Source organism: Bos indicus x Bos taurus, chromosome 3 (assembly GCF_003369695.1).
Source record: "Bos indicus x Bos taurus breed Angus x Brahman F1 hybrid chromosome 3, Bos_hybrid_MaternalHap_v2.0, whole genome shotgun sequence".
In the NCBI taxonomy this organism is placed as follows: Eukaryota; Metazoa; Chordata; class Mammalia; order Artiodactyla; family Bovidae; genus Bos; species Bos indicus x Bos taurus.
In genome coordinates this window covers 54,623,163-54,649,754 of record NC_040078.1, presented here as the reverse complement: position 1 = coordinate 54,649,754, position 26,592 = coordinate 54,623,163, and the positions used below count along the sequence as shown (strand labels likewise).

The 26,592-nt window shown below is 39.8% G+C and overlaps 1 protein-coding gene across 3 annotated transcripts in view; it reads right to left on the bottom strand.

Annotated features, from left to right (window-relative positions):
* LOC113889642 (guanylate-binding protein 4-like) overlaps nucleotides 1-26,332 on the bottom strand; it is a 56,335-nt gene extending 30,003 nt beyond the window's left edge. For 2 of the 3 annotated variants that reach the window (XM_027536620.1, XM_027536622.1), the window contains exons 1-3: nucleotides 9,892-9,995; nucleotides 3,436-3,631; nucleotides 384-511 (exon numbers count right to left, since the gene is read on the bottom strand). In XM_027536620.1, coding sequence (XP_027392421.1) covers nucleotides 384-511; nucleotides 3,436-3,604 — 297 coding nt within the window. In that variant the 5' untranslated portion in view covers nucleotides 3,605-3,631; nucleotides 9,892-9,995. Of the gene's footprint in view, nucleotides 1-383; nucleotides 512-3,435; nucleotides 3,632-9,891; nucleotides 9,996-26,233 lie in introns of those variants that run through there. The other variant, XM_027536621.1, reaches the window with a different exon arrangement.
* Nucleotides 26,333-26,592: the final 260 nt, after the last annotated feature.

Below are 26,592 nucleotides of genomic sequence, written 5' to 3'. Positions count from 1 at the left end.
GACTCTTTTGCACCTGATCTCACATCCCTGGATAAGTTCCCTTGTCTCCTAGTTTATAATCTATGGGTACTTGGGTAGAATTTGCATTCTACTCTTTTGTGAAAATTGTATAAATCTTAGTTATGTTGAATTGGTTCATACTGCTTTTCAGGTCTACTATATCCTTCTCTTTTTCTGAATATTCATTCCATTAATTTTCAAGAGTTTGATATTGAAGCTCCAACTAAAATCTTATCTACTTAAAATTAATTATAATATATGGTGGTACTATATATAGCTTTCTTCTGTATTTTCCAGGTCTCCTATAAATGTGTTATCATATTTTCACAATTTAAAAATAAAAATGAAAGAGGAAAAAGAGTAAAGAAGATTCCCTGCCTTACCTTCTCCACATTGCCCAGGCCCTCAGTGTCCAGAAGGACCAGGATGTGGTTCTCCTTGGAGGGGTGGGGCACACACCACATCCAGATGCCTTTGGTTTCAGACCTCACTGTGGAGCCCAGACGGAAACCTGCACAGAAAGAAGAATGCAAAGCACAATAAGGACAGATAGTCCAGGCTGCTCATGGGTTACTTTGGGTAAAATTGTTGAAATGTGAGTGCGTGGCTGGGGGAAATGTGTTTTCATTTCAGCAAGGACTGTCAGCTCCAATGTTTACACATGCTCAAGACCTTCCCAAGAAATATTTCTTGTCCCCTATTCACCTCATAACATTAATGGCTCATACTGTGTCACATTCCAGAATTCATGTGAACTCTATTAACCTTTCTATTTTTATCAGTTCCATATTCTCCACTTTCTGATGGAGTCCCAACAGTGAGAGGTACCAGCAAGAGAGCAGAAGTCAGGCGCCTGTTCCCTTGGCTTCCACCCTGGTGAGCCATGGTGTCCTAGTACCTCTGTTCCTCTGCCTTCATCACATCTCCTTTCATTTAGCTCCATCCAGTTGTTCTGGTCTCTGTCACATTCTGGAATCCACTAACTGCCTCTTCACCCTATAGGAATTATAAAGGCTCCCTGGCCATTGTTTCTGCCACCCTCTGAGTGCTCCTGCTTCCTTCAGAAAAATGAAGTGAAGACCTGTGAGAATTGTTTGCCCTTCTTTCTAAGGCTTAAACCAACAGAAAGTGATTATGTGAGGTAATGGGCTGCCTGTTAGCTCAAACAGTAAAGAATCTGCCTGCAATGCAGGAGACCTGGGTTAGATCCCTGGGTTGGGAAGATCCCCTGGAGAAGGGAATGACAACCCACTCCAGTATCCCTGCTTAGAGAATTCCATGGACAGAGGAATCTGATGGGCTACAGTCCATGGATCACAGAGTCAAACAGGACTGAGCAACTAACACACATATGTGTAATAAAGCAAAATATGTCTTATCTATAGTCCAAGATTTTGACTGTCTGCCAGATGCCAATGCTCCCTTCAACTGAGAATAGAAATGCATATGATGAAATGCATAGGGGAGCATGGCTTAGGCCATTCAATTGCCATGTTCTGTGTATTCTGCTCTAGCGGGTATAAGACCTGAGATGATCTGTACTCTTCTACATCGTGATGACATTTGACTGCTTTCTGATTAATACAGAGCAGTCTGAGCTCCCAGTTCTCCCAGGGAGAAAGGCAGGGTATAATTGAAGTTCGTCACAATCAGTTATGTGAGGTAAAGGAGAGACAAAGAATCATAAGAAGGTGACAGTAGTGAGCTGCTTCTGCTAGTGAACTTTGACTGGGCACCAATTTTGCTTGTTTGTTTGTTGTTGTTGTTGTTGTTGTTCTTCCTGTCATTTAACTGGGATAGCAGTGCCACAATTCAAGTTCTTTAAAACATAACTAGGTGATGGATTTCCTTAGTAGTGGAAATCACCTCCTTATTACCTGATGTTATCTTGAATAAAATAAAAAGGAATATTGTTGAAACACCTTGACTGTTGAAACATCTTTGACTGATATCATTTTTTAAGAGTTCTCAAATCTTTAATCATCAAAAAAATGACCTATTAATTATTTTAGCCTGGCAAAGAAAAAATGTTCTCCCCTGACTAGTTGTCAAGAATTCCTTAAAAGAAAGACAAATATAAAATGTTTAATTTGAGGCCAATGGGAGACTGTAAGCAAAAAGAAAGAGGAAGACAGGAAGAAGTCTATCTACAAGTACTACTTACCTGTAGTGAGGCAAATAATGTGCAACTGTACAGACACCAGATCAGCCAAAGCTAAAAAACTTCTTACCAAATTTTTATGATGATGTGGAGAATTCCAGTTACTGCTAATATGTACATAAATTGCACATAAAACTTGAAATACTGTTTGATATTATCTTGAAAGCCTGAAAACATATGGACTCCATGACCCAGCAGTGGCATTTCTGAGTATATCAAACAAGGGTAGCTAGTGTACACGTGCATCAGGATGTAGATACAGGAATATTCGCAACAGTGAACCCATAAATGTTGGAGCTACAAATAATACCAGTGTTCATCATCAATGAGTGAATAAATAAAATTTCCTATCCTCTGTCAATAGCGTACTCTACAGTGGTGAATATACATGAATTATAGATATGTATGACAGACTAGATGACCCTCATAAACTTCTTGTTGAGCTGAAGACGCAAGATCCCCATGATTGTCACAATGTAACTCCCTTTGTATTAAGTTTGAGCAATGCTTAACAAATGCAGAAACATAATATAAAGCCATTTTTAAAAAGGAAGAATGAAAGAATGCACCATGGAAGTCAAAACATGGGCGGGATCTAGTGAAGGTATGAGAGGGCATGATTAGGGATTTTGGGTGTTGAAGTATTTCTTGATCTGTGTAGTAATTACACAGATGATCACTTTAGGTTTATCAACTTTATTGTGTGTGTATATATATACATATATATATATATGTCTTATGCACTGTTCTATATGTAGTACAGCTCAGATAATAGAAAAGACTAAGTAGAGAAACAGGGGTATAATTTACCAAAGCTTGGAAATAAGGAAATTAAATGAAGCAAAAAATGATGGATGGTAGCTTCATTGAGATATGGGAGGTTGAGGAATTCATCTGTCTGTATTTCTTTACATCTCTTCTAAAAAACAAAGCGTGTTGAACAACATTTGTGTGCTATTTGAAATAACCTTGTCGTTTAGGGCAAAAGTGATGAAGGAGAAAGGAAGGGAGTCATTTTTGAAGATGAACCCTTGAGGAGATGGCAGTGGATGGGATTGGGACAAATTAGGCGGACATTTTGATGGGCCTGTGAACTCTCCAGTACTGGATAAAAGAGGGAACAATGTGGAGAGACAGGTTTGGAGATAAAAATTCAATGATGAGAATTAAGAAGTTGTTTTCAATGGGGGGAGTTAGAACATGGCAATAGAGGAGGATGATCAGCAGCCTGTGTTATCACTGTTTCCCAGCAAATGGTCCTGAACAATACTCACCGTGGTTCTGTCCTGCTAGGCGGTTCATCAGGTAGGACTTTCCTGTCCGATACAGCCCTGCGATGGCCACCACCACCAGAGGCTGAGATATCTGGTCAAGAATCTTCAGTGCTTTGGGATTTACTGATAATTTATTTTTCCAGTTTTCCACCAGATAGATGGGGTCCATTTTGGTAGGTCCAGCTGCAATGGGAACCTGTAACCCAGAGGAACAGCTTAGTAGACTATAAGATCTGGAAGTCATCTCTCACAGTGTACATTAGCCTTATGTTTGTGAAACTTACATATCAATTTTCCACGCTTTGCATGTTTCTAAAAGGTAAGTATTTAGCCAACCTGTGTCAAGGCCTGTACAGGTAAATTATGGAAATTATCTTATTGATCTTTAAGTGAACTCTAAAACAACCTTGGCTGCATGAGCCCTACAGTGAACAGAATGAGAAAACAAAGTATTGATGATGGAACCTTGAAAACACTAACATTTGGGGGGTACAGAGAGGCAGATGGGACATGAAGGAGATGAGGAGTGTTCAGAGATGATTTCTGGAGTGTCAGAATGATTTGGTCACTCATTAATTGTACAAATATTCACTGAGAAGCTACCATGCACTGAACACGGTTCTAGGGGCTCAGTATCAAACTGAAGAAAATGGATAGAAATCTCTGCCTCATGGTACTCTATTCCAGTGGTGGAAACAAATAATATAGAAAGCAAAACCTATATATATATATATATATATATATATATATGTAAGGCTTGTACATGCTCAGCCATATCCAACTCTTTGCCACCCCATGGACTGTAGCTTGCTAGCATTCTCTGTCCTTGGGATTTTTCCAGGCAAGAATACTGGAGTGGATTGCCACTTACTACTCCAAGAGATCTTCCCAACCCAGGGAGCAAACCCATGTCTCCTGCATTGGTGGGCAGATTCTTTAACACTGAGCCACCTGGGGAGCCCTATATGTACATGAGAGGGCAATGGCCTATGGAACACTGTGGGTTGAATTTATGGAGAGAGTATCCAGGGAAGACCTTGACAATAAAGGAAAGATGAAGGTGATCAGTGTCCTCATCCTTTGATGAGGACAGACAGATGCAGGGAAGCAGTGGGAGCAGGAACAGGCTGGAAGAGGAGGGTCAGTGAGAGAAAGAAATTGAGGTAAAGAATGCAGCTTCCTCTCGAACAAACACAACAGAATTTAAGGTACCTACACAATGTTGTTCATGTAAGAATTAATTTATTAACAGAAATTGTAGGACATTTCTTAAGCAGATAGAGAAGAGAAGCAAGCAACCAGGGTGTTGTCAGATCTGCCTAGATATGTCAGAGTCTCACATCTGGGCTAGCTTCTACTTTAAATAATTTCATTACAATGGTAGGGTGTTTTATGATCTCAAGAGTCAGACTGCAGTAGCAGTCAGAGAGCTTGGATTGTCCCTTTATTTTCTCAAAGACTATACTAAGCAACGTCCACATGTTGCCATACTTTATGAACTGTGTGATGACTGGGAAGATTAATTTCTCTGTGCCTCAAGTTTCTCTTCTGTAAAGTGGTGACATGAAAAGTAAAGATCAATCTGTCATTAAGGTCGTTGTTGTTCAGTTGCTAAGTTGAGTCCAACTACAGCATGCTAGGCTTCTTTGTCCTTCACTATCACCCGGAGTTTGGTCAAAATCATGTCCATTGAGTCAGTGATGCTATCTAACCATTTCATTCTCTATCATTTCTTCTCCTCCTGCCCTAAATCTTTCCCAGCATCAGGGTCTTTTCTAGGCGGCATTTTGCATGAGGGGGCCAAAGTATTGGAGCTTCAGCTTCAGCATCAGTCCTTCCAATGAATATTCAGGGTTGATTTCCTTTAGGATTGACTGGTTTGATCTCCTTGCAGTACAAGGGACTCTCAAGAGTCTTCTCCAGCACCACAATTTGAAAGCATAAATTTTTTGGCACTCAGTCTTCTTTATGGTCCAACTCTCACATCCATACATGACTACTGGATAAACCATAGCTTTGACTATACACACCTTTTTTGGCAAAGCGACATCTTTGCCTTTTAATATGTTGTCTATGTTGTCATAGCTTTCCTTCCAAGGAGCAAGTTTTTTTTTGTTTTTTTTTTTTTTTAATTTCATGACTACAGTCACTATCTGCAGTGATTTTAGAGCCCATGAAAATAAAATCTGTCACTGCTTCGACTGGATGCCATGATTTTAGTTTTCTGAATGAGTTATGTCAGCTTTTTCACTCTCCTCTTTGACCCTCATGAAGAGACTGTTTAGTTCCTCTTCAATTTCTGCCATTAGAGTGGTATCATCTGCATATCTGAGGCTGTTGATATTTCTCCTGGCAATCTTGATTCCAGCTTGTGATTCATCCAAAACAGCATTTTGCATGATGTACTCTGCATATACATTATTAATAAATAAGCGGGGTGTCAATATAAAGCCTTGTCATCATCCTTTCCCAATTTTGAACCAGTCCATTGTTCCATGTCCAGTTCTAACTGTTGCTTCTTGACTTGAATACTCAAGGTTTCTCAGGAGGCATTTAAGGTGGTCTGATATTCATGTCTCTTGAAGAATTTTCCATGGTTCTTTATGATCCACACAGTCAAAGGCTTTAGCATAGTCAATGAAGCAGAAGTAGATTTTTTATTTTTTAAATTCCCTTGCTTTTTCTATGATCCAACAGATGTTGGCAATTTGATCCCTGGTTCCTCTCCCTTTTCTAAATCCAGTTTGTACACCTGGAACTTCTTATTTCATGTATGGCTGAAGCCAAGCTTGAAGGGTTTTGAGCATTACCTTGGTAGCATGTGAAATGAGAGAGAGTGGACAATAGTTTGAGCAATCTTTGGCATTGCCCTTCTTTTTCACTGGAATGAAAACTGACCTTTTCCAGTCCTGGGGCCACTGCTGGGTTTCCAAATTTGCTGATATATTGAGTGCAGCACTTTAATAGCACCACCCTTTGGGATTTGAAATACCTCAGCTGGAATTCCATCTCCTCCATTAGCTTTGTTCGTAGTAATGCTTCCTTAGGCCCACTTGACTTCACACTCCAGGATATCTGACTCTAGGTAAGTGATCACTCCATCGTGGTTACCTAGGACATTAAGTTTTTTTGTGTGTAGGTCTTCTGTGTATTCTTGCCACTTCTTCTTAATCTTTTCTGCTTCTGTTATGTCCTTACTGCTTCTGTCCTTAATTGTCCCCATGTTTGCATGAAATGGTTCTCTCGATATCTCCAATTTTCTTGAAGAGATCTCCAGTCTTTTCCATTCTATTGTTTTCCTCTATTTCTTTGCATTGTTCACTTAAGAACGCTTTTTTATTTCTCCTTGTTATTCTCTAAAACTCTGCATTCAGTTGGGTTTATCTTTTCCTTTCTCCCTTGCCTTTCACGTCTTTTCTTTTCTCAGCTATTTGTAAGGCCTCCTCAGACAACCACTTTGCTTTTTGCATTTCTTTTTTTTGCGGGGGGAGGGAGAGGGATTGTTTTTGTCATTTCCTCCTGTACAGTGTTATGAATCTCTGTCCATAGTTCTTCAGGTATTGTATCAGATCTAATCCTTTGTATCTATTTATCACCTCCAGCGTATAATCAAGGGCTTCCCTCATAGAGCAGTCAGTAAAGAATCTGCCTGCAAAGCAGGAGATCTGCATTCAATTTCTGGGTTGGGAACATCCCCTGGAGAAGGAATTGGCAACCTACTCTAGTATTCTTGCCTGGAGAATAATCCCATGCACAGAGGAGCCTGGCAGACTACAGTCCATAAGATCACAAACCAAAACACTGTATAATCCTAAGGGATTTTATTTAGGTCATACCTAATGGACTAGCAGTTTTCACTACTTTCTTCAATTTAAGCCTTATCTTTTTCAATAAAGAGCTCATGATCTGAGCCACAGCCAGCTCTAGGTCTTATTTTTGCTGACTGTATAGAGCTCATCCAATATGGGCTGGAAAGAATATATCAGTCTGATTTCAGTATTGACTATCTGGTGATGTCCCTTCACCATGACAACAAGGCTATGATCCATGTAGGTAGTGGGGTCATTAGGAGGATTACATATCTCATAATGCTTACCATACTCTTAAAATTATACAAGCATATAGTCAATCCTATACAATTTTACAATTGTGTGTTTCTGAAGTCTGGGAGGGTAATTTCTGAATGAAAGGGGAGAGTTGGCTTTGGCCTGAGAAAGTGACACTTCCTTCCCTGGTTGCAGCAGTGGGAGGACACAGCCCAAGAGGAAGATGAGCAGGCTGGGAGGCCCAAGCAGTAACAACTGAGAGGGAGAACAGCAACGGGGGAAGAGTCAGGCTGGAGGAGCTGAAAGCTGCCCCGAGATGTCCAAGTACAGGTTCTGGAGTTGGGCTGCCAGGGTTCAAACCTGAGGGTTCAAGTCACTTATTGTCTGTTGAAACCTTGAGAAAGGAACTTACGTGCAAAGCCTCCATTTTCCTACCGGTGTTATAGGAAAAACAGTAATTCCTGCCTGATTTATTACTATACACATGGTAAGATATAAGTTCTCAGAAAGTTTTTAAAACTTTTCCTGCATTAATGTATGACTTCAAGAGTAAATAGGTTGGACAATATGTTATAATGTGTTGGTACATTCTGTAAGTTGCAATTTGCCAAGAAATATAACTTATCTAAAATCTCTCAGTCAGGAAAAAACATGAATTTGCTCAAAAGAATTCCTCTCTAAAATTTCTCCTTCTCTCACTCTCTCTTACTCTTTTTTCTTTTTTTCTACAGTGGATGGGGACCAGAGACAGAGCAGTAAAATGACCTTTTACTGCTGTGTTAGGTGAAAATTAATAAAAGGAATCTTCACTCAAATGGAATCAGCAGGCCAGAAAGAAGACCTCTCACACAGTACCACTGGAGATCCCCAAGGAAAAAATCTTCAACAGGAGATTCTCCAGTGAGAGTCCCCAACAGGAAAAAGTATGCCTCACATCTCCTAGAAGAACCCAGGAGTACCCCAGCAACCCAGCCAAGGGAAAAGGGTCATTACCTTGAACTCTCACTTTCCTCCAATGGACTTTCTTTTAAAACAATCCTTTCCAACTTACTACTTTTCTTTATAAAATAAGACAGAGAAACTTCCTCTTTTTCTTGGTTGAATTTGCCCCATGTCTTTTGCTACAGGTTGCTTGTCCCAAATGACAATTCCCCTGCTATTCCTGAGTAAATCCATTTTTACTTGAAAAATCACTATTTTTAAGGTGAACAGATTTAAGCAACAGGAATAGTAGCATTCACTTCTGAGTCAGAATATTCATAAAGCTTTGTAGGCGACCATAAATTTACCATGTACTTTTTTTTTTTAATTAAAAATATTCTGAGGTTTTCAAACCAAGAAACTTCAAAACTAAATAGAATGAAATAGTGTTACTAGATGGCAGAAAATGATGAACAGTTTCCAATGGTTACTATTCAGTAGAGTTATCTGAAGTGATAGTTAAAAGTACCCCACACTCTGTATTTTCAGCAAGCATCAGAAGTTATAAGAGGCAGTATTTGTACGGGCCAGGTATTAAAAAAAAAAAAAAAAAAGCATGGTAAATACACATGAATAGGCTTACAGTTAGTGTTTTTTCATTAAGAATGAGATTGAACTATTTCAAATAATAGTTTTGTATTATTCAAAATATTAAATGTTAAGAAAAAAATAATCCACTGTTAATCTGTTAGGATTTAAATTGTCTGTGGACTACCACTAGTGCCCAGCGGGGTGCAGTCATGATGGAGGGGGCTGGAGGAGGAGACTGCACCCAGGGCTTCTGCGAGTGGGCTGGGAGTTTGGGCCCTCAGTCCTAAAAAGGACTTCAGCCCCTTTTTCTCAGAAAATGAAGCATACTCTCTTCCTTGTCCCATGCCAGATTTTTGCTCCAGCCCTGCTTAGGGGGTTTCCTTGGACAACAAGGAGATCAAACCAGTCAATCTAAAAGAAATTCAATTCTGAATATTGATTGGAAGGACTATTGCTGAAGCTAAAGCTCCAATATTGGCTACCTGATGTGAAGAGCCAACATATTGGAAAAGACCCTGATGCTGGGAAAGATTGAGGGCAGAAGCAGAAGGGGTGAAAGAGGATGAAATGGTTGGATGGCATCATGGACTCAATGGACATGAGTTTGAGCAAACCCCAGGAGGTAGTGGAGGCTGGGGTGCTTCAGCCCATGGGGTCGCAGAGAGTCAGACACCATCTTAGCAGCTGAACAACAGCAACTAGTACATGCTCCAGGAAGAGCAGAGCATCAGGGTGACATGCCTCAAAGCCAACCAACTCTGAGCTGCTTGAGCTACGCTCTGACCCCACGGGGCCATCCTTGCCTCCCCTCCCCCAGGATAGGGCCTGCACTGGGGGATTTTATTGTTGTTATTTAACAGAAGAGTGCTTGGAAGGTCAAGCTTAGGAGCAAACTTACTTGGAGCAGACACTGCAGCTGGGAGTCAAGTCAGCTGCTCCGGATCGCCCCTAGGGCTCATTTTGCTTCTGTCTCCTCTGGATACTGCTCTTATTCAGAAGCTGAAAAGCCAGTTGGTTATTAAAAGTCACCCGGTGTGGGTGGGGTTTATGAGAATCGAAACTGAAAAGACAGAAGGACTTGTATTTTTTTTTTCCCTTTCCTGGAGGCAGTAACCTAGATGCCTTCCAGGAAAGCCAGGGAGATAACGGTTCCTCCCTGCCTGGCTGGGTAAACCCAACTTCGTCCCTCCTCCACAGGTGACTTAGGCATTCCTGACCCCACAGTGAATGAGACCCAAATAATGGTAGGATGAGAGTTCAACAGCCTGTCTCTCAGGGGTGTTTTTATGAAAGAAGGGGTTTATTTATTAATTTTTTTTTTCAGTTGAAAAGCCTTTAATTCTTTTATTTTTCTCTTTCCTTTTTAAAAAAGTATTTTCTTTTTAACTCTATGATTTCTTTCTTCACTGGAGAAGAAAATGGCAACCCACTCCAGTGTTCCTGCCTGGAGAACTCCATGGACAGAGGAACCTGTGTATTTAACCCTTGATTTTATAGCCCAGAAATATTCACTGTTTTTTGTTTGCTTGTTTTTTTCCTGCTCTTTTACTAAGGTGGATCCACATTTGGGGTTTGGGGGTTGATTCAGATTTCTTCCATTCTTTTCTATATCCTAAGGTGTTGTACTAACCTACAAGTTAAAAGCTTGACTGCTGCTGTTAGGGAACCAGGTTCTTTTGCCCAAGGAGCCACAAGCCAAAACACTGAGACACCAAGGTTTGCAGCAGAGGCCACCCAGTAAGGAGGCAAGAGAACAAGTCTCAGGTCTGCCTCCCAAGAGGACAGGGGCTTAGAATATTAACAGGAGCAAGAAGCAGAATGGTCTTATGCCTTAGAGAAAAGTGATTGGTGGTAAGGAAAAGTGAGATAATTGGTGTTCTGTGCAAGTTTATCTTGGTTACATGCTTCTTCATGGGACATGTGCAAATACAGAGGATTTGGTGTGAAACAGGTTGGTGAATTTTGGGCTGTGATGACAGTGGATCACCTATGGGACAAAAAGTCTCTTCTGTGCAGATTCTGATGAGCTGTATTGGTTTGACCTGGTATCGACCAGTTTTATTGTGTTACAATAGGAGTTTTCAAACAACCTGTTCCCTTACCTGCTGTTCTGTAAAAGGAGCTCAAGAATTTCACTTAGTCACCAGTTTCTGTTACAGGTCTTTAACCCTGTGAATCAGGGTTTGGTTATCTGCCAGGAGCCAGCACGGGAGTTCCCACCCATGACAAAGGTCATGCGGAGAGGATTTGACATGCAAAGGCGAATCAGAACTCGAGAGGCCCCCTGGACCTGCCCAAGCATCTACCCCAAAACCAAAATCTGTCTGTTTTGCTATTTCACGACTTTCACCAACTCTTCTGACATTAACGGGGGGCTATCCCCGATCACCTTTCTCTGAAGAAAATCAACTTAGAGCTCTAGTTAATAAGTCTCCTGGGCATAATAGGAGTGTTTCAGTTCAAACCCCTCTGATGACTTTCTAGCTTGCCTGACAGGTTTGTTCGGACTCCTGCAGCTACGCATGTGATTGTTCACAGCCTCCCAACCATGAGAGGCATGGGAAGCTTAAGATATATTGTCTTCCCCACCCTCCTCAGCATTTACTTGTAGACTTTTCAATGATGACCGTTCTGACTGGTATGAAGTAGTACCTCATCATAGTTTTGATTTGTGATATTGAGCATCTTTTCTTATGGCTCTTGGCCACCTGTATGTCTTTGGAGAAATGATGTTTAGGTCTTCTCACTTTTATGATTTTGTTTGTTTTTTTTTTTGATGTTGAGCTGCATGTTGGTTGCATAATTTGCAGATATTCTCTCCCATTCTGTAGGTTGTCATTTTGTTTTGTTTATGGTTTCCCTTGCTGTGCAAAAGCTTACAAGTTTGACTAAGTCCCATTTGTTTATTTTTGCTTTTATTTCTTTGGCCTTGGGAAACTGACCTAAGAAAACATTGGTACAATTTTATGTCAGAGTTTTGCCTGTGTTCTTTTCTAGAAGTTTTATAATGTCATGTCTTATTGAAGTCTTTAAGCCATTTTGAGTTTATTTTTGTGTCTAGTAAAAGGGAGAAAAAAAATAAAAGGGAGTGTTCTAACTTCAAAAAAAAAAAAAAAGATATTCTAACAGTGCAGAGCTTCTCAGAGAGTTAAAATTGTTAGAATAGAACTAGTAGAGGATTTCTTTTTTGAGCTAGTGCCTGTTGCCAAGTTTCCATATCTCTTACCTACTGTGTCCCTGGGAGTGTATTGATTAATATAGTTGGTATATAGAAATGTAAGGAGTAGCTTTAATGTTTGTAACCTTGGACCCTTGAGTTAATTCTTTTCTTGTTATAAGCCACCACACTTTTGCCCTATAGGCATGCAACTTTATCTAATGCTTTCAGAGGGTGGCGCCTGACTTTAGAATAATCACCTTTAGAGAAAATAAGTTTTCTGATTGACTAACCATTATTCAGAAGAAAGGGTCATAAAATGTTAACAGGCCTCCTGGCCAGAAGATGATGTAAATCACCTAAAGCCTTTGCATATGATAAGTTTTCAGAAAGAAAGCCTGGCTTCGATAAGAGTCAAGGACTGCTGACCTTGCATGACTCCGCACCCCCTCTTATCCTCTATGCACAACTTAAGTTATAAAAGCTACTTTGGAAAATAAAGTTGGGGGCCATGCTCATCAAACTTAGTCTCCCCATGTTGTTCTTTCTTGTTTCCTTTTCTCTCCTTTTCTTCTCTGTTCTTCCTTCAGGATGACTAATTTGGAGCACAGGGGCCCTCTGAGACCATTTATTTGCCCGGGCTTCTAAGACCCACTCGAGAAGGTGCCTAAGGTGGGGCACTTTCCGCGATTTGAGAGGGCGCCTGTGGCCTCCATGGTCAGTGCAATCCTGATGTCCCAGGTTTTATTGGCTTTCTGCGTAAACCAGTTAGTTCAAGCCTCTGTCTCTTTCTCCTTTTATCTATCCTTTCGCCAATGTCATCCTCCCGAGGCAATCCCTGGATCCAACCGGGGCTGGGCACCGGTAGTTATCCCATCTGTACCTAGACGGCAATGAGGAGAAAGGAAGGACAGGCAGAATGTAGTCTCAAAGTTCTATGGCCAAGACTCCCCAGGAGCTAGTGCTTTGGCACGTATTCCATATGCAGACTTTTCTAGCTGCAAAATCAGCTAGAACAGTATTAAAATCCTTAGTCAGATTGCCATATGCTTATTTTATAAAATAAAATGATACTGTATTTGGAGCTGCAGAGCGTGTTGTAACTGTAAAGGTATATGTGACAATATCAGGGACAGATTTTTCTAGAATTCTGAGACTACACTGGGTAGATTCAAGACTTAAGTCCAATCTGGGAAAATTACTGTGGCCATATAATTCCTGAGCCACCAAGACTGATTTAGGGGGGAGATTAAATACGTGAACTGTGAACTTCCAGATGTTCAAGCTGGTTTTAGAAAAGGCAGAGGAACCAGAGATCAAATTGCCAACATCCGCTGGATCAGCGAAAAAGCAAGAGAGTTCCAGAAAAACATCTATTTCTGCTTTATTGACTAGGGTAAAGCCTTTGACTGTGTGGATCACAATAAACTGTGGAAAATTCTTCAAGAGATGGGAATACCAGACTACCAGACCTGCCTTTTGAGAAACCTGTATGCAGGTCAGGAAGCAACAGTTAGAGCTCGACAGGGAACAACAGACTGGTCCCAAATAGGAAAGGAGTATGTCAAGGCTGAATATTGTCATCCTGTTTATTTAACTTATATGCAGAGTACATCATGAGAAACGCTGGCTAGAAGAAGCACAAGCTGGAATCAAGATTGCTGGGAGAAATATCAATAACCTCAGATATGCAGATGACACCACCTTTATGGCAGAAAGTGAAGAGGAACTAAAAAGCCTCTTGATGAAAGTGAAAGAGGAGAGTGAAAAAGTTGGCTTAAAGCTCAACATTCAGAAAACGAAGATCATGGCATCTGGTCCCATCACTTCATGGGAAATAGATGCGGAAACAGTGGAAACACTGTCAGACTTTATCTTTTTGGTCTCCAAAATCACTGCAGATGGTGACTGCAGCTTGAAATTAAAAGACACTTACTCCTTGGAAGAAAAGTTATGACCAACCTAGATAGCATAGTCAAAAGCAGAGACATTACTTTGCCAACAAAGGTCTGTTTAGTCAAGGCTATGGTTTTTCCTGTGGTCATGTATGGATGCGAGAGTTGGACTGTGAAGAAAGCTGAGCACCAAAGAATTGATGCTTTTGAACTGTGGTGTTGGAGAAGACTCTTGAGAGTCCCTTGGACTGCAAGGAGATCCAACCAGTTCATTCTGACAGAGATCAGTCCTGGGTGTTCTTTGGAAGGACCGATGCTAAAACTGAAACTCCAGTACTTTGGCCACCTCATGAGAAGAGTTGTCTCATTGGAAAAGACTCTGATGCTGGGAGGGATTGGGGGCAGGAGGAAAAGGGGATGACAGAGGATGAGATGGCTCAATGGCATCACCGACTTGATGGACGTGAGTTTAAGTGAACTCCAGGAGATGGTGATGGACAGGGAGGCCTGGCATGCTGCTATTCATTGGGTCACAAAGAGTCGGACATGACTGAGTGACTGAACTGAACTGAGGCATATGACCTAAAATAGATAAAATTAATCATTTCTCAGTTACATGGATCCAAGAAAAAAAATTTTTTTTTGCTCTTGCTCTTGTTCTGTTTCTCTGAATCTCTTCTCTTGTTTTCATCAACTTTTTGTTGTTGTCAGTGAGGGTATAAAGATTTGTGTTTCTAGATGAAGACTGTAAGCCACTCAGATATGTTTGGCTCTGGAACGTGATATATACTATTACCAAAGTATCTACAAGTGTTATATGAAAACAGACTATAGTGTGTGAGAGTAATACATATAGCAGCATATAAAAATAGATTTTAAGAGCAAAAATGCCTGTCTATAGGCATGCAGAAATTTGAAGACAATTTCAGCTTTATAGGAGACATAATATTGTTGTATATGTATGTACCTTGTGGCTCAGCTGGTAAAGAAGCCACCTGCAATGTGGGAGACCTGGGTTTGATCCCTGGGTTGGGAAGATCCCCTGGAGAAGGGAAAGGCTACCCACTTCAGTATTCTGGCCTGGAGAATTCCATGGACTATACAGTCCATGGGATCACAAAGAGTCGGACACGACTAAATGACTTTCACTTTCACTTTATAATATGGCTTCCAACAAATTGAGAAATGGCAGAACTGAAAGAATAGGGAAAGTCACAATTTTTTAGGACACACTTATCCCACTTCAGAGATTAATTAATAGAACGAACACACAAAATCAGTAATGATGTTGAAGACTTGAAGTGAAGTGAAGTGTTAGTCACTCAGTCATGTCTGACTCTTTGCAACTCCATGGACTGTAATTCATCAGGCTCCTCTGTCCATGGAATTCTCCATCAAGAGTACTGGTGTGGGTTACCACTTTATTCTCCAGGGGAATATTCTTGACCCATATCTCCTGCATTGTAGGCAAATTTTTTAACATCTGAGCCACCAGAGAAGCCCAAAGCTTTGAAGAGGATAATTAGCAAATTGAATAAATATTTAGTATGCTTATAATTGTGATCAAACACTGTAGAAAACATTTTTTCAGGTTAACAAATTAAAGTTAAGCAGAGTATACCAATTTACCATAATATTATATTAAAAAAATATTCCCTGGTGGCTCAGATGGTAAAGAATCTGCCTGAAATGCAGGAGACCCAGGTCCAATCCCTGGGCTGAAAAGATCCCCTGGAGAAGGGAATTGCTACCCATTCCACTATTCTTGCCTGGAGAATCCCATGGACAAAGGAGCCTGGTAGGCTATAGTCCATGAGGTTGCAAAGAGCTGGACACGACTGAGCAACTAACACTTTCACTTTTCAATGTTATAAAACAGTGACAAAAAGATAACTGAAGATTCTTATATTTTTATGTTATAATTCTAAATAATCTATACACCACAAAGAATTTTATTTTGAAAAATAGAAAATATTTTTAAATGAGCAATACTGATAATACTATATTTCAGACTTCAAGATGCAGTTAAATCACTAATTTCAGTGAAATTCATATCCTCAGGCCATAAACTAGTAAAGAATTAAAGTAGAAAACAAGCTAAATATCAACCTCTTCAAGTGATCCAAATGCAGAAAAAGTAGAAGAAACCAAAATAAAAGCAAAACAGACTTGGTGAAGTAGAAAACCACTATATAATAAGAGAGTCAAAGCAACCAAAATGTTTGTAAAATTGGTAGTTTATGAAATTGGTAAACTTAGAGTGACTAATTAAGAGAAATGAGATCCATGTTCCAAACTACTAAGAATCCAAAATGTCTCAAGAGAACATTGCTCCAATCTGAAAAGAAAAAAAAGGCCAAATAATCTATAAAATCATTCTTTTAAAAACCTATCCCAAGTTAGGTCACAAAGCAAGAAGATAGAATTTCAAAGAGTTGCAATCCCTTTTGAGAAGATGAGCTACATAAACAAGTTATCTTTTATCTGATTACAGATATTAGAATAACAAAAATTTTAATAAACTTCCTGAATATTGCACAATGGCCAGAATCCCCAATAAACCTTGACATAAGAGAAATTCACACATACTCATATAAAATCTTCCATTGGCCTCCATCAGGTATCATAAGAAATAGTAGATGGAGGGCAGGAGATATGCAATAAGCTTTGTTGGGCAGACTGACTGAGTTTTTCAAGGTTTGAGGTGCAATAGATTTACCTGGAAAACCTAAGAGTATGCAGGCATTCAACAAAGCCTTGCATTGAGTAAATAAACAACAACAACAACAAAACAAAAACAGCAGTCTACCATTGGAATAGGTCAAGAGCACAGAGACTGCCCACAAGACAAGTATGCAGGGTCTGCTAAAGGTTGAGGATGGAACAGGAAAACTAAAAGAGTCTTCTGGTGCTTCAGGTCTTCCACTACAAATAGTAGAATTCCACTGGAGGAATGTGAAGCTTGTGGTGGACTTGATGTAGTGTAGCAACAACAAAACTCAGCACAGATGTATTACTACACTGAATAAATGCCCCCCACAATCATCCTAACCAAAATAGAGGTTGTGCTATTTTTCAACTATAAATCTTATTATCTCAATATCCACTTTTTTTTTACAGTGCTAAGCATATAATAAAAATGGAGTCAAGCAAAAACAAGAAACAAACAAAAACAAACAAACAAAAAAATCCAAGTTAAAACTATGCATCATAATGAGATAAGACAAAGAACAGAAACAATATCAGAAATAAACCTAATGTGGAACAATCGGGGCCTTTGAAATCACTATTACTATGTTGAAAAATCTCCTGGAAAGGTGAATGACACACATGAACACACTAAAATTTTTCAAAGACTGCATGCTATTAACAGAGTTAAATGGAAATCCTATAAAAGTAAAGCACAATATCAGTGACTAAGAATTCTTTTAAAGGAATTAACAGAAAATATATGAACAAATTGGTGGAAAGAACCATACAATCTGAGACAGATCGATAGTCATTAACCACATGGAAACACAGAAATAGAGAGAAAAAAATATTCTGAGCCTTCAATAGTTTAGGATATCCCCCAGTACAATGACAAAAGGTTTCCGTGCACATAACTGGAAAAATAAAAATAGAAGAAGTAAAGAAAGAGGCAGGAAAAATACTTGAAGAGAAAATTTCCCAAAATTAATAAAAGAGACAAATGACCAATCAAAGGTTCACAGAACCCCAAACAAAACAAATATAAGATAAATACGGCCTTGCGCCCCACAGACTAGTAATAAAAACCAATTATGAACAGAAAATCTTAGAGACAAGCAGTGAAAAAAGAAACATTACATACAAAAGAGCAAAAACTAGGCTTGGAAAGAAACATTGCTGGAAATTACATAAGCTAGGAGAAAGTGGAATAACATTTCTTTTAAAGTGTTGAATGAAAAATGTCAACCAGAATAATCTACAGAGTAACAATGCCTTTAAAGTGAATGCAAAAGACTTTTAAACTATAGCATTTGTATGTACCCTATTGGTGGGAATGTAAATTGATGGAGCCACTATGAAAACCAGTATGAAGGTTCCTCAAAAGACTAAAAATATAACTACCATAGCAAGGGTATGGTATGGGCATGGTACGTGGTATGAATTTATGTAAGCATTACACTCATTCATGATTGTTCTGGGCTCATGAACTAATCACTTCCTAAAGGCCCCACCACCAAAACCAGCACATTGGGCATAAGTTTTTCAACATATGATATTTGGGGAGACATACTGATTTAGATGGTAGTATAAAAGGATATCCAATCAGTCCATTCTGAAGAAGATCAGCCCTGGGATTTCTTTGGAAGGAATGATGCTAAAGCTGAAACTCCAGTACTTTGGCCACCTCATGTGAAGAGTTGACTCATTGGAAAAGACTCTGATGCTGGGAGGGATTGGGGGCAGGAGGAGAAGGGGACGACAGAGGATGAGATGCTGGATGGCATCACTGACTCGATGGACGTGAGTCTAAGTGAACTCCAAGACATGGTGATGGACAGAGAGGCTTGGCGTGCTGCGATTCATGGGGTCGCAAAGAGTCGGACACGACTGAGCTACTGAACTGAACCGAACTGATAAAAGTTCCCTAGGGCAGGCAGGGGTCCCAACTCCCCTCACCCCCTGCTGCAGACTGGTACTAGTCCATGCCTGTTAGGAACTTTGCTGCACAGCAGGAGGTGAGCTGCAGGGCAAGAAAGGGAAGCTTCATGTGCCACTCCCCATCACTAGTATCACCGCTTGAACTATCCTCTACCTCCACTCCCATTGTCTTCCATAAGACCAGTCCCTGGTTCCAAAACGTATCGGGACCACTCTTCTAGGGAAACCAAAAGATAGCAAAGAGACAAAAACATTAACAGTAAGGAAATTTTATTTCCTGACACAGCAGCCAAAACAAGTGGTAAACACAATCTAACCTGTTGACCGTTAACATAAAACCTCACACTATAGACGTATTTACTTCAGGTCCTTCAAAATAATAAACTATGCCAGCTTTCAACAAAAAATTACTAGACATGCTGAAAGGCATAAAAGCAGTCTGAAGCATCAAATCAAGTATCAGAACCAGACTCAGACAAGGCAATTTGCAAATAATTTGCAAATTATCAGACAGCTAAATTTAAAATTACTGTGACTAATATGCTAAGAAATCTAATGGAGAAGAGGAAAATGTGAATGAACAAGTGAGTAATGTAGGGAGAGAAATGGAAACTCCCACAATTGTAAGGAGATACAAGAAACTAAAAACATGCTGACAGAATGAAGAATGTCTTTGGTGGGTTCATCAGTAGACTGAACATGATTGGGACGGACTCAGTGAATTTGGAGGTGTGTCAATAGAAACTTTCAAATTGAAAAGCACATCATATTCAACTACAGAAAATCAAAGGCAAAGAGAAAATCTTGAAATAAGCCAAAGAGATTTTATTTTACTCATAGAAGCACTAGGGTAAGAATTATATCAGACGTCTCCTTTGAAAGCATACAAGCAAGAAGAGAATGCAGTGAAATAATCAAAATCTTGAAAGAAATAGCAACACCAAATTAGAATTCTGTGTCTACTGAAATTATTCTTCTGAGTGAAGGAGAAATAAGTACTTCCTCAGACAAACAAAAATTGAGGGAATCTCTCACCAGGAACCCTGATTTGTAAGAAATGTTTAAAGTTCTTCAGAGGAGGAAAATGATATATCAGAAATTTGGATCTACATAAAGACTGGAAGAGCACTGAAGGAGGAATAAATGGCAAGAAAATAAAAATATATTTCTCTTATTCTAAGTTGATCTAACATACAACAATTTATTAAAGCAATAATAGCGCCAGTGTATTTGAAGATTGAAGAGTATGTATGAGTGAAATGAATTATAGCAATGATACAAAAGACCAGAGAGAAGAGTTAGGAATATTTTGTTATTTTAAGGTGCTTGTGCTATTGGTGATGTGGTATAGTGTTATTTGACACTGAACATGGATTGGTTAGAAATGTATATTGCAATTTCTAGGGCAAACAGTTTAAAACAATTTTTTAAAGGGTATAATTGCTATGCTAAGAAAGGATAGAAAATAGAATCATATAAAAAGCATAATTAAAACCAAAAGTTAGAAAAGGAGTGAAAGATAAAATAGTGACAAAGATATGGGCAATGAATAGTGAAAAGTATAAAGTCAGGTGGATATTAATCCTACTTTATCAGTAATCAATTTCAATATCAATAGTCTAAATACACCAATTAAAAGACAGAGACTGTCAGAGTGGATTAAAAACACAAAACTCAATTATCTGTTGTGTACAAGAAAACCACTTTAGGATTGACTGGTTTGAGAGCAAGTGTTTTTTGTTTGTTTTATTTTATTATTTTTTTTTTTACTTTACAATATTGTATTGGTTTTGCCATACATCAACATGCATCCACCACCGGTGTACACGTGTACCACATACTGAACCCCCCTCCCACCTCCCTCCCTATACCATCCCTCCAGGTCATCCCAGTGCACCAGCCCCAAGCTTCCTGTATCCTGCATCAAACCTGGACTGGCGATTAGTTTCTTATAGGATATTATACATGTTTTAATGCCATTCTCCCAAATCATCCACCCCTCCCTCTCACACAGAGTCCAAAAGACTGTTCTATACATCTGTTTCTCTTTTGCTGTCTCGCATACAGGGTTGTCATTACCATCTTTCTAAATTCCATATATATGCGTTAGTATACTATATTGGTATTTTTCTTTCTGGCTTACTTCACTCTGTATAATAGGTTCCAGTTTCATCCATCTCATTAGAACTGATTCAAATGTATTCTTTTTAATGGCTGAGTAATACTCCATTGTGTATATGTACCACAGCTTTCTTATCCATTCATCTGCTGATGGACATCTAGGTTGCTTCCATATCCTGGCTATTATGAACAGTGCTGCGATGAACATTGGGGTACACATGTCTCTTTCAATTCTGGTTTCCTCAGGGTGTATGCCCAACAGTGGGATTGCTGAGTCATGTGGCAGTTCTATTTCCAGTTTTTTAAGGAATCTCCACACTGTTCTCCATAGTGGCTGTACTAGTTTGCATTCCCACAAATAATGTAAGAGGATTCCCTTTTCTCCACAACCTCTCCAGCGTTTATTGCTTGTAGACTTTGGGATCGCAGCTATTCTGACTGGCGTGAAATGGTACCTCATTGTGGTTTTGATTTGCATTTCCCTGATAATGAGTGATGTTGAGCATCTTTTCACATGTTTGTTAGCCATCTGTATGTCTTCTTTGGAGAAATGTCTATTTAGTTCTTTGGCCCATTTTTTGACTGGGCGGTTTATTTTTCTGAAATTGCGCTGAAGGCGTTGTTTGTATGTTTTTGAGATTAGTTGCTTGTCAGGTGCTTCATTTGCTATTATTTTCTCCCATTCTGAAGGCTGCCTTTTCATCTTGTTTACAGTTTCTTTTGTTGTGAAGAAGCTTTTAATTTTAATTAGATCCCATTTGTTTATTTTTGCTTTTGTTTCCAATATTCTGGGAGGTGGGTCATAGAGGATCCTACTGTGAAGTATGTCGGAGAGTGTTTTGCCTATGTTGTCCTCTAAGATTTTTATAGTTTCTGGTCTTATGTTTAGATCTTTAATCCATTTTGAGTTTATTTTTGTGTATGGTGTTAGAAAGTGTTCTAGTTTCATTCTTTTACAAGTGGTTGACCAGTTTTCCCAGCACCACTTGTTAAAGAGATTATCTTTTCTCCACTGTATATTCTTGCCTCCTTTGTCAAAGATAAGGTGTCCATAGGTGTGTGGGTTTATTAATTTCATGACTGCAGTCACTATCTGCAGTGATTTAGAGCCCGTGAAAATAAAATCTGTCACTGCTTCGACTGGATGCCATGGTCTTAGTTTTCTGAATGTTGAGTTTTAAGTCAACTTTTTCACTCTCCTCTTTCTCCCTCATGAAAAACTCTTTAGTTCCTCTTCAATTTCTGCCATTAGAGTAGTATCGTCTGCATATCTGAGGCTGTTGATATTTCTCCTAGCCATCTTGATTCCAGCTTGTGATTCATTCAAACCAGCATTTTGCATCATGTACTCTGCATATACATTATTAATAAATAAGCAGGATGTCAATATAAAGCCTTGTCATCATCCTTTCCCAATCTTGAAACAGTCCATTGTTCCATGTCCAGTTCTAATTGTTGCTTCTTGACTTGCATACAGGTTTCTCAGGAGGCATTTAAGGTGGTCTGATATTCATGTCTCCTGCAGATTTTTACACAGTTTTTTATGATCCACACAGTCAAAGCCTTTAGCATAGTCAATGAAGCAGAAGTAGATCTTTTTGTTTTTGTTTTGGAATTCCCTTGCTTTTTCTATGATCCAACAGATGTTGGCAATTTGATCCCTGGTTCCTCTCCCTTTTCTAAATCCAGTTTCTACATCTGGAAGTTCTCATTTCATGTACGGCTGAAGCCAAGCTTGAAGGATTTTGAGCATTTCCTTGCTAGCATGTGAAATGAGAGACTGGACAGTAGTTTGAGCATTCTTTGTCATTGCCCTTCTTTTGGATTGGAATGAAAACTGACCTTTTCCAGTCCTGGGGCCACTGCTGGGTTTCCATATTTGCTGATATATTGAGTGCAGCACTTTAATAGCACCACCCTTTAGGATTTGAAATAGCTCAGCTGGAATTCCACCTCCTCCACTAGCTTTGTTCATAGTAATGCTTCCTAAGGTGCACCTGACTTCACACTCCAGGATATCTGACTCTAGGTGAGTGATCACTCCATCGTGGTTATCTAGGACATTAAGTTTTTGTGTGTGTAGGTCTTCTGTGTATTCTTGCCACCTCTTCTTAATCTCTTCTGCTTCTGTTACTGCTTCTATCCTTAATTGTGCCCATGTTTGCACGAAATGGTTCTCTCGATATCTCCAATTTTCTTGAAGACATCTCCAGTCTTTACCATTCTATTGTTTTCCTCTATTTCTTTGCATTGTTCACTTAAGAAGGCCTTTTTATTTCTCCTTGTTATTCTCTGAAACTCTGCATTCAGTTGATCTTTTCCTTTCTCCCTTGCCTTTCACGTCTTTTCTTTTCGCAGCTACTTGTAAGGCCTCCTAAGATAACCACTTTGCTTTCTTGCAGTTCTTTTTTTTTTTTTTTTTTTTTGCGGGGGAGGGGATTGTTTTCGTCATTGCCTCTCGTACAATGTTATGAATCTCTGTCCATAGTGCTTCAGGTACTCTATCAGATCTAATCTTTTGAATCTATTTATCACCTCCAGTGTATAATCAAGGGCTTCCCTTGTGGCGCAGTCAGTAAAGAATCTGCCTGCAATGCAGGAGATCTGCGTTCAATTTCTGGGTTGGGAACATCCCCTGGAGAAGGAATTGGCAACCCACTCTAGTTTTCGTGCCTGGAGAATAATCCCATGCACAGAGGAGCCTGGCAGGCTACAGTCCGTAGGGTCACAAACCAAACCAGTCTCCTAAGGGGATATATTTAGGTCATACCTAATGTACTAGCAGTTTTCACTACTTTCTTCAATTTAAGCCTTAACTTTTTCAATAAAGATCTCATTATCTGAGCCACAGTCAGCTCTAGGTCTTGTTTTTGCTGACTGTATAGAGATCCATCAATCTGGGCTGCATAGAATATATCAATCTGATTTCAGTATTGACTATCTGGTGATGTCCCTTCACCATGAAAAGGCTGTGATCCATGTAGGTATTGGGGTCATTAGGAGGATTACATATGTCATAATGCTTACCATACTCTTCAAGTTATACAAGCACATAGTCAATCCTATTTAATTTTACAATTGTGTGTCTCTGAAGACTGGGAGGGTAATTTCTGAATGAAAGGGGAGAGTTGGCTTTGGCCTGAGAAAGTGACACTTCCTTCCCTGGTTGCAGCAGTGGGAGGACACAACCCAAGAGGAAGATGAGCAGGCTGGGAGGCCCAAGCAGTAACAACTGAGAGGGAGAACAGCAACGGGGGAAGAGTCAGGCTGGAGGAGCTGAAAGCTGCCCCGAGATGTCCAAGTACAGGTTCTGGAGTTGGGCTGCCAGGGTTCAAACCTGAGGGTTCAAGTCACTTATTGTCTGTTGAAACCTTGAAAAAGGAACTTATGTGCAAAGCCTCCATTTTCTTACCAGTGTTATAAGAAAAACAGTAATTCCTGCCTGATTCATTACTATACAGATGGTAAGATATGAGTTCTCAGAAAGTATTAAAACTTTTCCTGCATTAATGTATGACTTCAACAGTAAATAAGTTGGACAATATGTTATAATGTGTTGGTGCATTCTGTAAGTTGCAATTTGCCAAGAAATATAAGTTATCTAAAATCTCTCAGTCAGGAAAAATCATGAATTTGCTCAAAAGAATTCCTCTCTGAAAATTCTTCTTCTCTCACTCTCTCTTACTCTTTTTTTTTTTCTTCCTACAGTGGATAGGGAGCAGAGACAGCAGTAAAATGACCTTTTACAGCTGTGTTAGGTGAAAATTAATAAAAGGAAACTTCACTCAAATGGAATCAGCAGGCCAGAAAGAAGACCTCTCACACAGTACCACTGGAGATCAGTTATGAGAATTGACAATCACAAATCCCAAGGAAAAAATCTTCAACAGGAGATTCTCCAGTGAGAGGCCCCAACAGGAAAAAGTATGCCTCACATCTCCTAGAAGAACCCAGGAAAACCCCAGCAACCCAGCCAAGGGAAAAGGGTCATTACCTTGAACTCTCCCTTTTCTCCAATGGACTTTCTTTTAAAACAATCCTTTCCAACTTACTACTCTTCTCTATAAAATAAGACAGAGAAACTTCCTCTTTTTCTTGGTTGAATTTGCCCCATGTCTTTTGCTACAGGTTGCTTGTCCCAAATGACAATTCCCCTGCAATTCATGAGTAAACCCATTTTTACTTGAAAAATCACTATTTTTAAGGTGAACAGTTTTAAGCAACAAATACAGTAGCATTCACTTCTGAGTCAAAATATTCATAAAGCTTTGGTAGGAGTCCATGAGTTTACAGTGTATTTTTTTTTAATTAAAAATATTCTGAGGTTTTCAAACCAAGAAACTTCAAAATTAAATAACTAGAATGAAATAGGGTTACTAGGTGGCAGAAGATGATGAACAGTTTCCAATGGTTACTATTCAGTAGAGTTATTTGAAGTGATAGTTAAAAGTACCCCACACTCTGTATTTTCAGCAAGCATCAGGAGTTATAAATGGCAGTATGGTATTGACCAGGTATTTAAAAAAAAAAAAAAAAGCATGGTAAATACACATGAATGGGCTTACAGTTAGTATTTTTTCATTAAGAATGAGATTGAATTATTTCAAATAATAATTTTGTATTATTCAGATTATTGAATGTTAAGAAAAAAAAATCCACTGTTAATCTGTTAGGATTTAAATTGTCTGTGGACTACCACAAGTGCCCAGCGGGATGCAGTCATGATGGAGGGGGCTGGTGGAGGAGACTGCACCCAGGGCTTCTGCGAGGGGGCTGGGAGTTTGGGCCCTCAGTCCTAAAAAGGACTTCAGCCCCTTTTTCTCAGAAGATGAAGCATACTCTCCTCCTTGTCCCATGCCGGACTTTTTGCTCCAGCCCTGCTTAGGGGGTTCCCTTGGACAACAAGGAGATCAAACCAGTCAATCCTAAAGGAATTCAATTCTGAATATTCATTGGAAGGACTTCATTGGAATTCATTCATTCATTCACAGTTGCTGAAGCTAAAGTTCCAATATTGGCTACCTGATATGAAGAGCCAACATATTGGAAAACACCCTGGTGTTGGGAAAGATTGAGGGCCGAAGCAGAAGGGGTGAAAGAGGATGAAATGATTGGATGGCATCATGGACTCAATGGACATGAGTTTGAGCAAACCCCAGGAAGTAGTGGAAGCTGGGGTGCTGCAGCCCTTGGGGTCGCAAAGAGTTGGACACCATCTTAGCGGCTGAAAAACAGCAACTGCTACATGCTCCAAGAGGAGCAGAGCATCAGGGTGACATGCCTCAAAGCCAACCCACGCTGAGCTGCTTGAGCTATGCTCTGACCCCACAGGGCCATCCTCGCCTCCCCTCCCCCAGGATAGGGCCTGCACTGGGGGATTTTATTGTCGTTATTTAACAGAAGAGTACTTGGAAGGTCAAGTTTAGGAGCAAACTTACTTGGAATAGACACTGCAGCTGGGAGTCAAGTCAGCTGCTCTGGATCGCCCTTAGGGCTCCTCTTGCTTCTGGCTCCTTTGGATACCGCTCTTATATTCAGCAGCTGAAAAGCCAGTTGGTTATTAAAAGTCACCCCGTGTGGGTGGGGTTTATGAGAATCGAAATTGAAAGGACAGAAGGACTTCTTTTTTTTTTTCCCCCTTTCCTGGAGGCAGTAACCTAGATGCCTTCCAGGAAAGCCAGGGAGATAAGGGTTCCTCCCTGCCTGGCTGGGTAAACCCAACTTCGTCCCTCCTCCACAGGTGACTTAGGCATTCCTGACCCCACAGTGAATGAGACCCAAATAATGGTAGGATGAG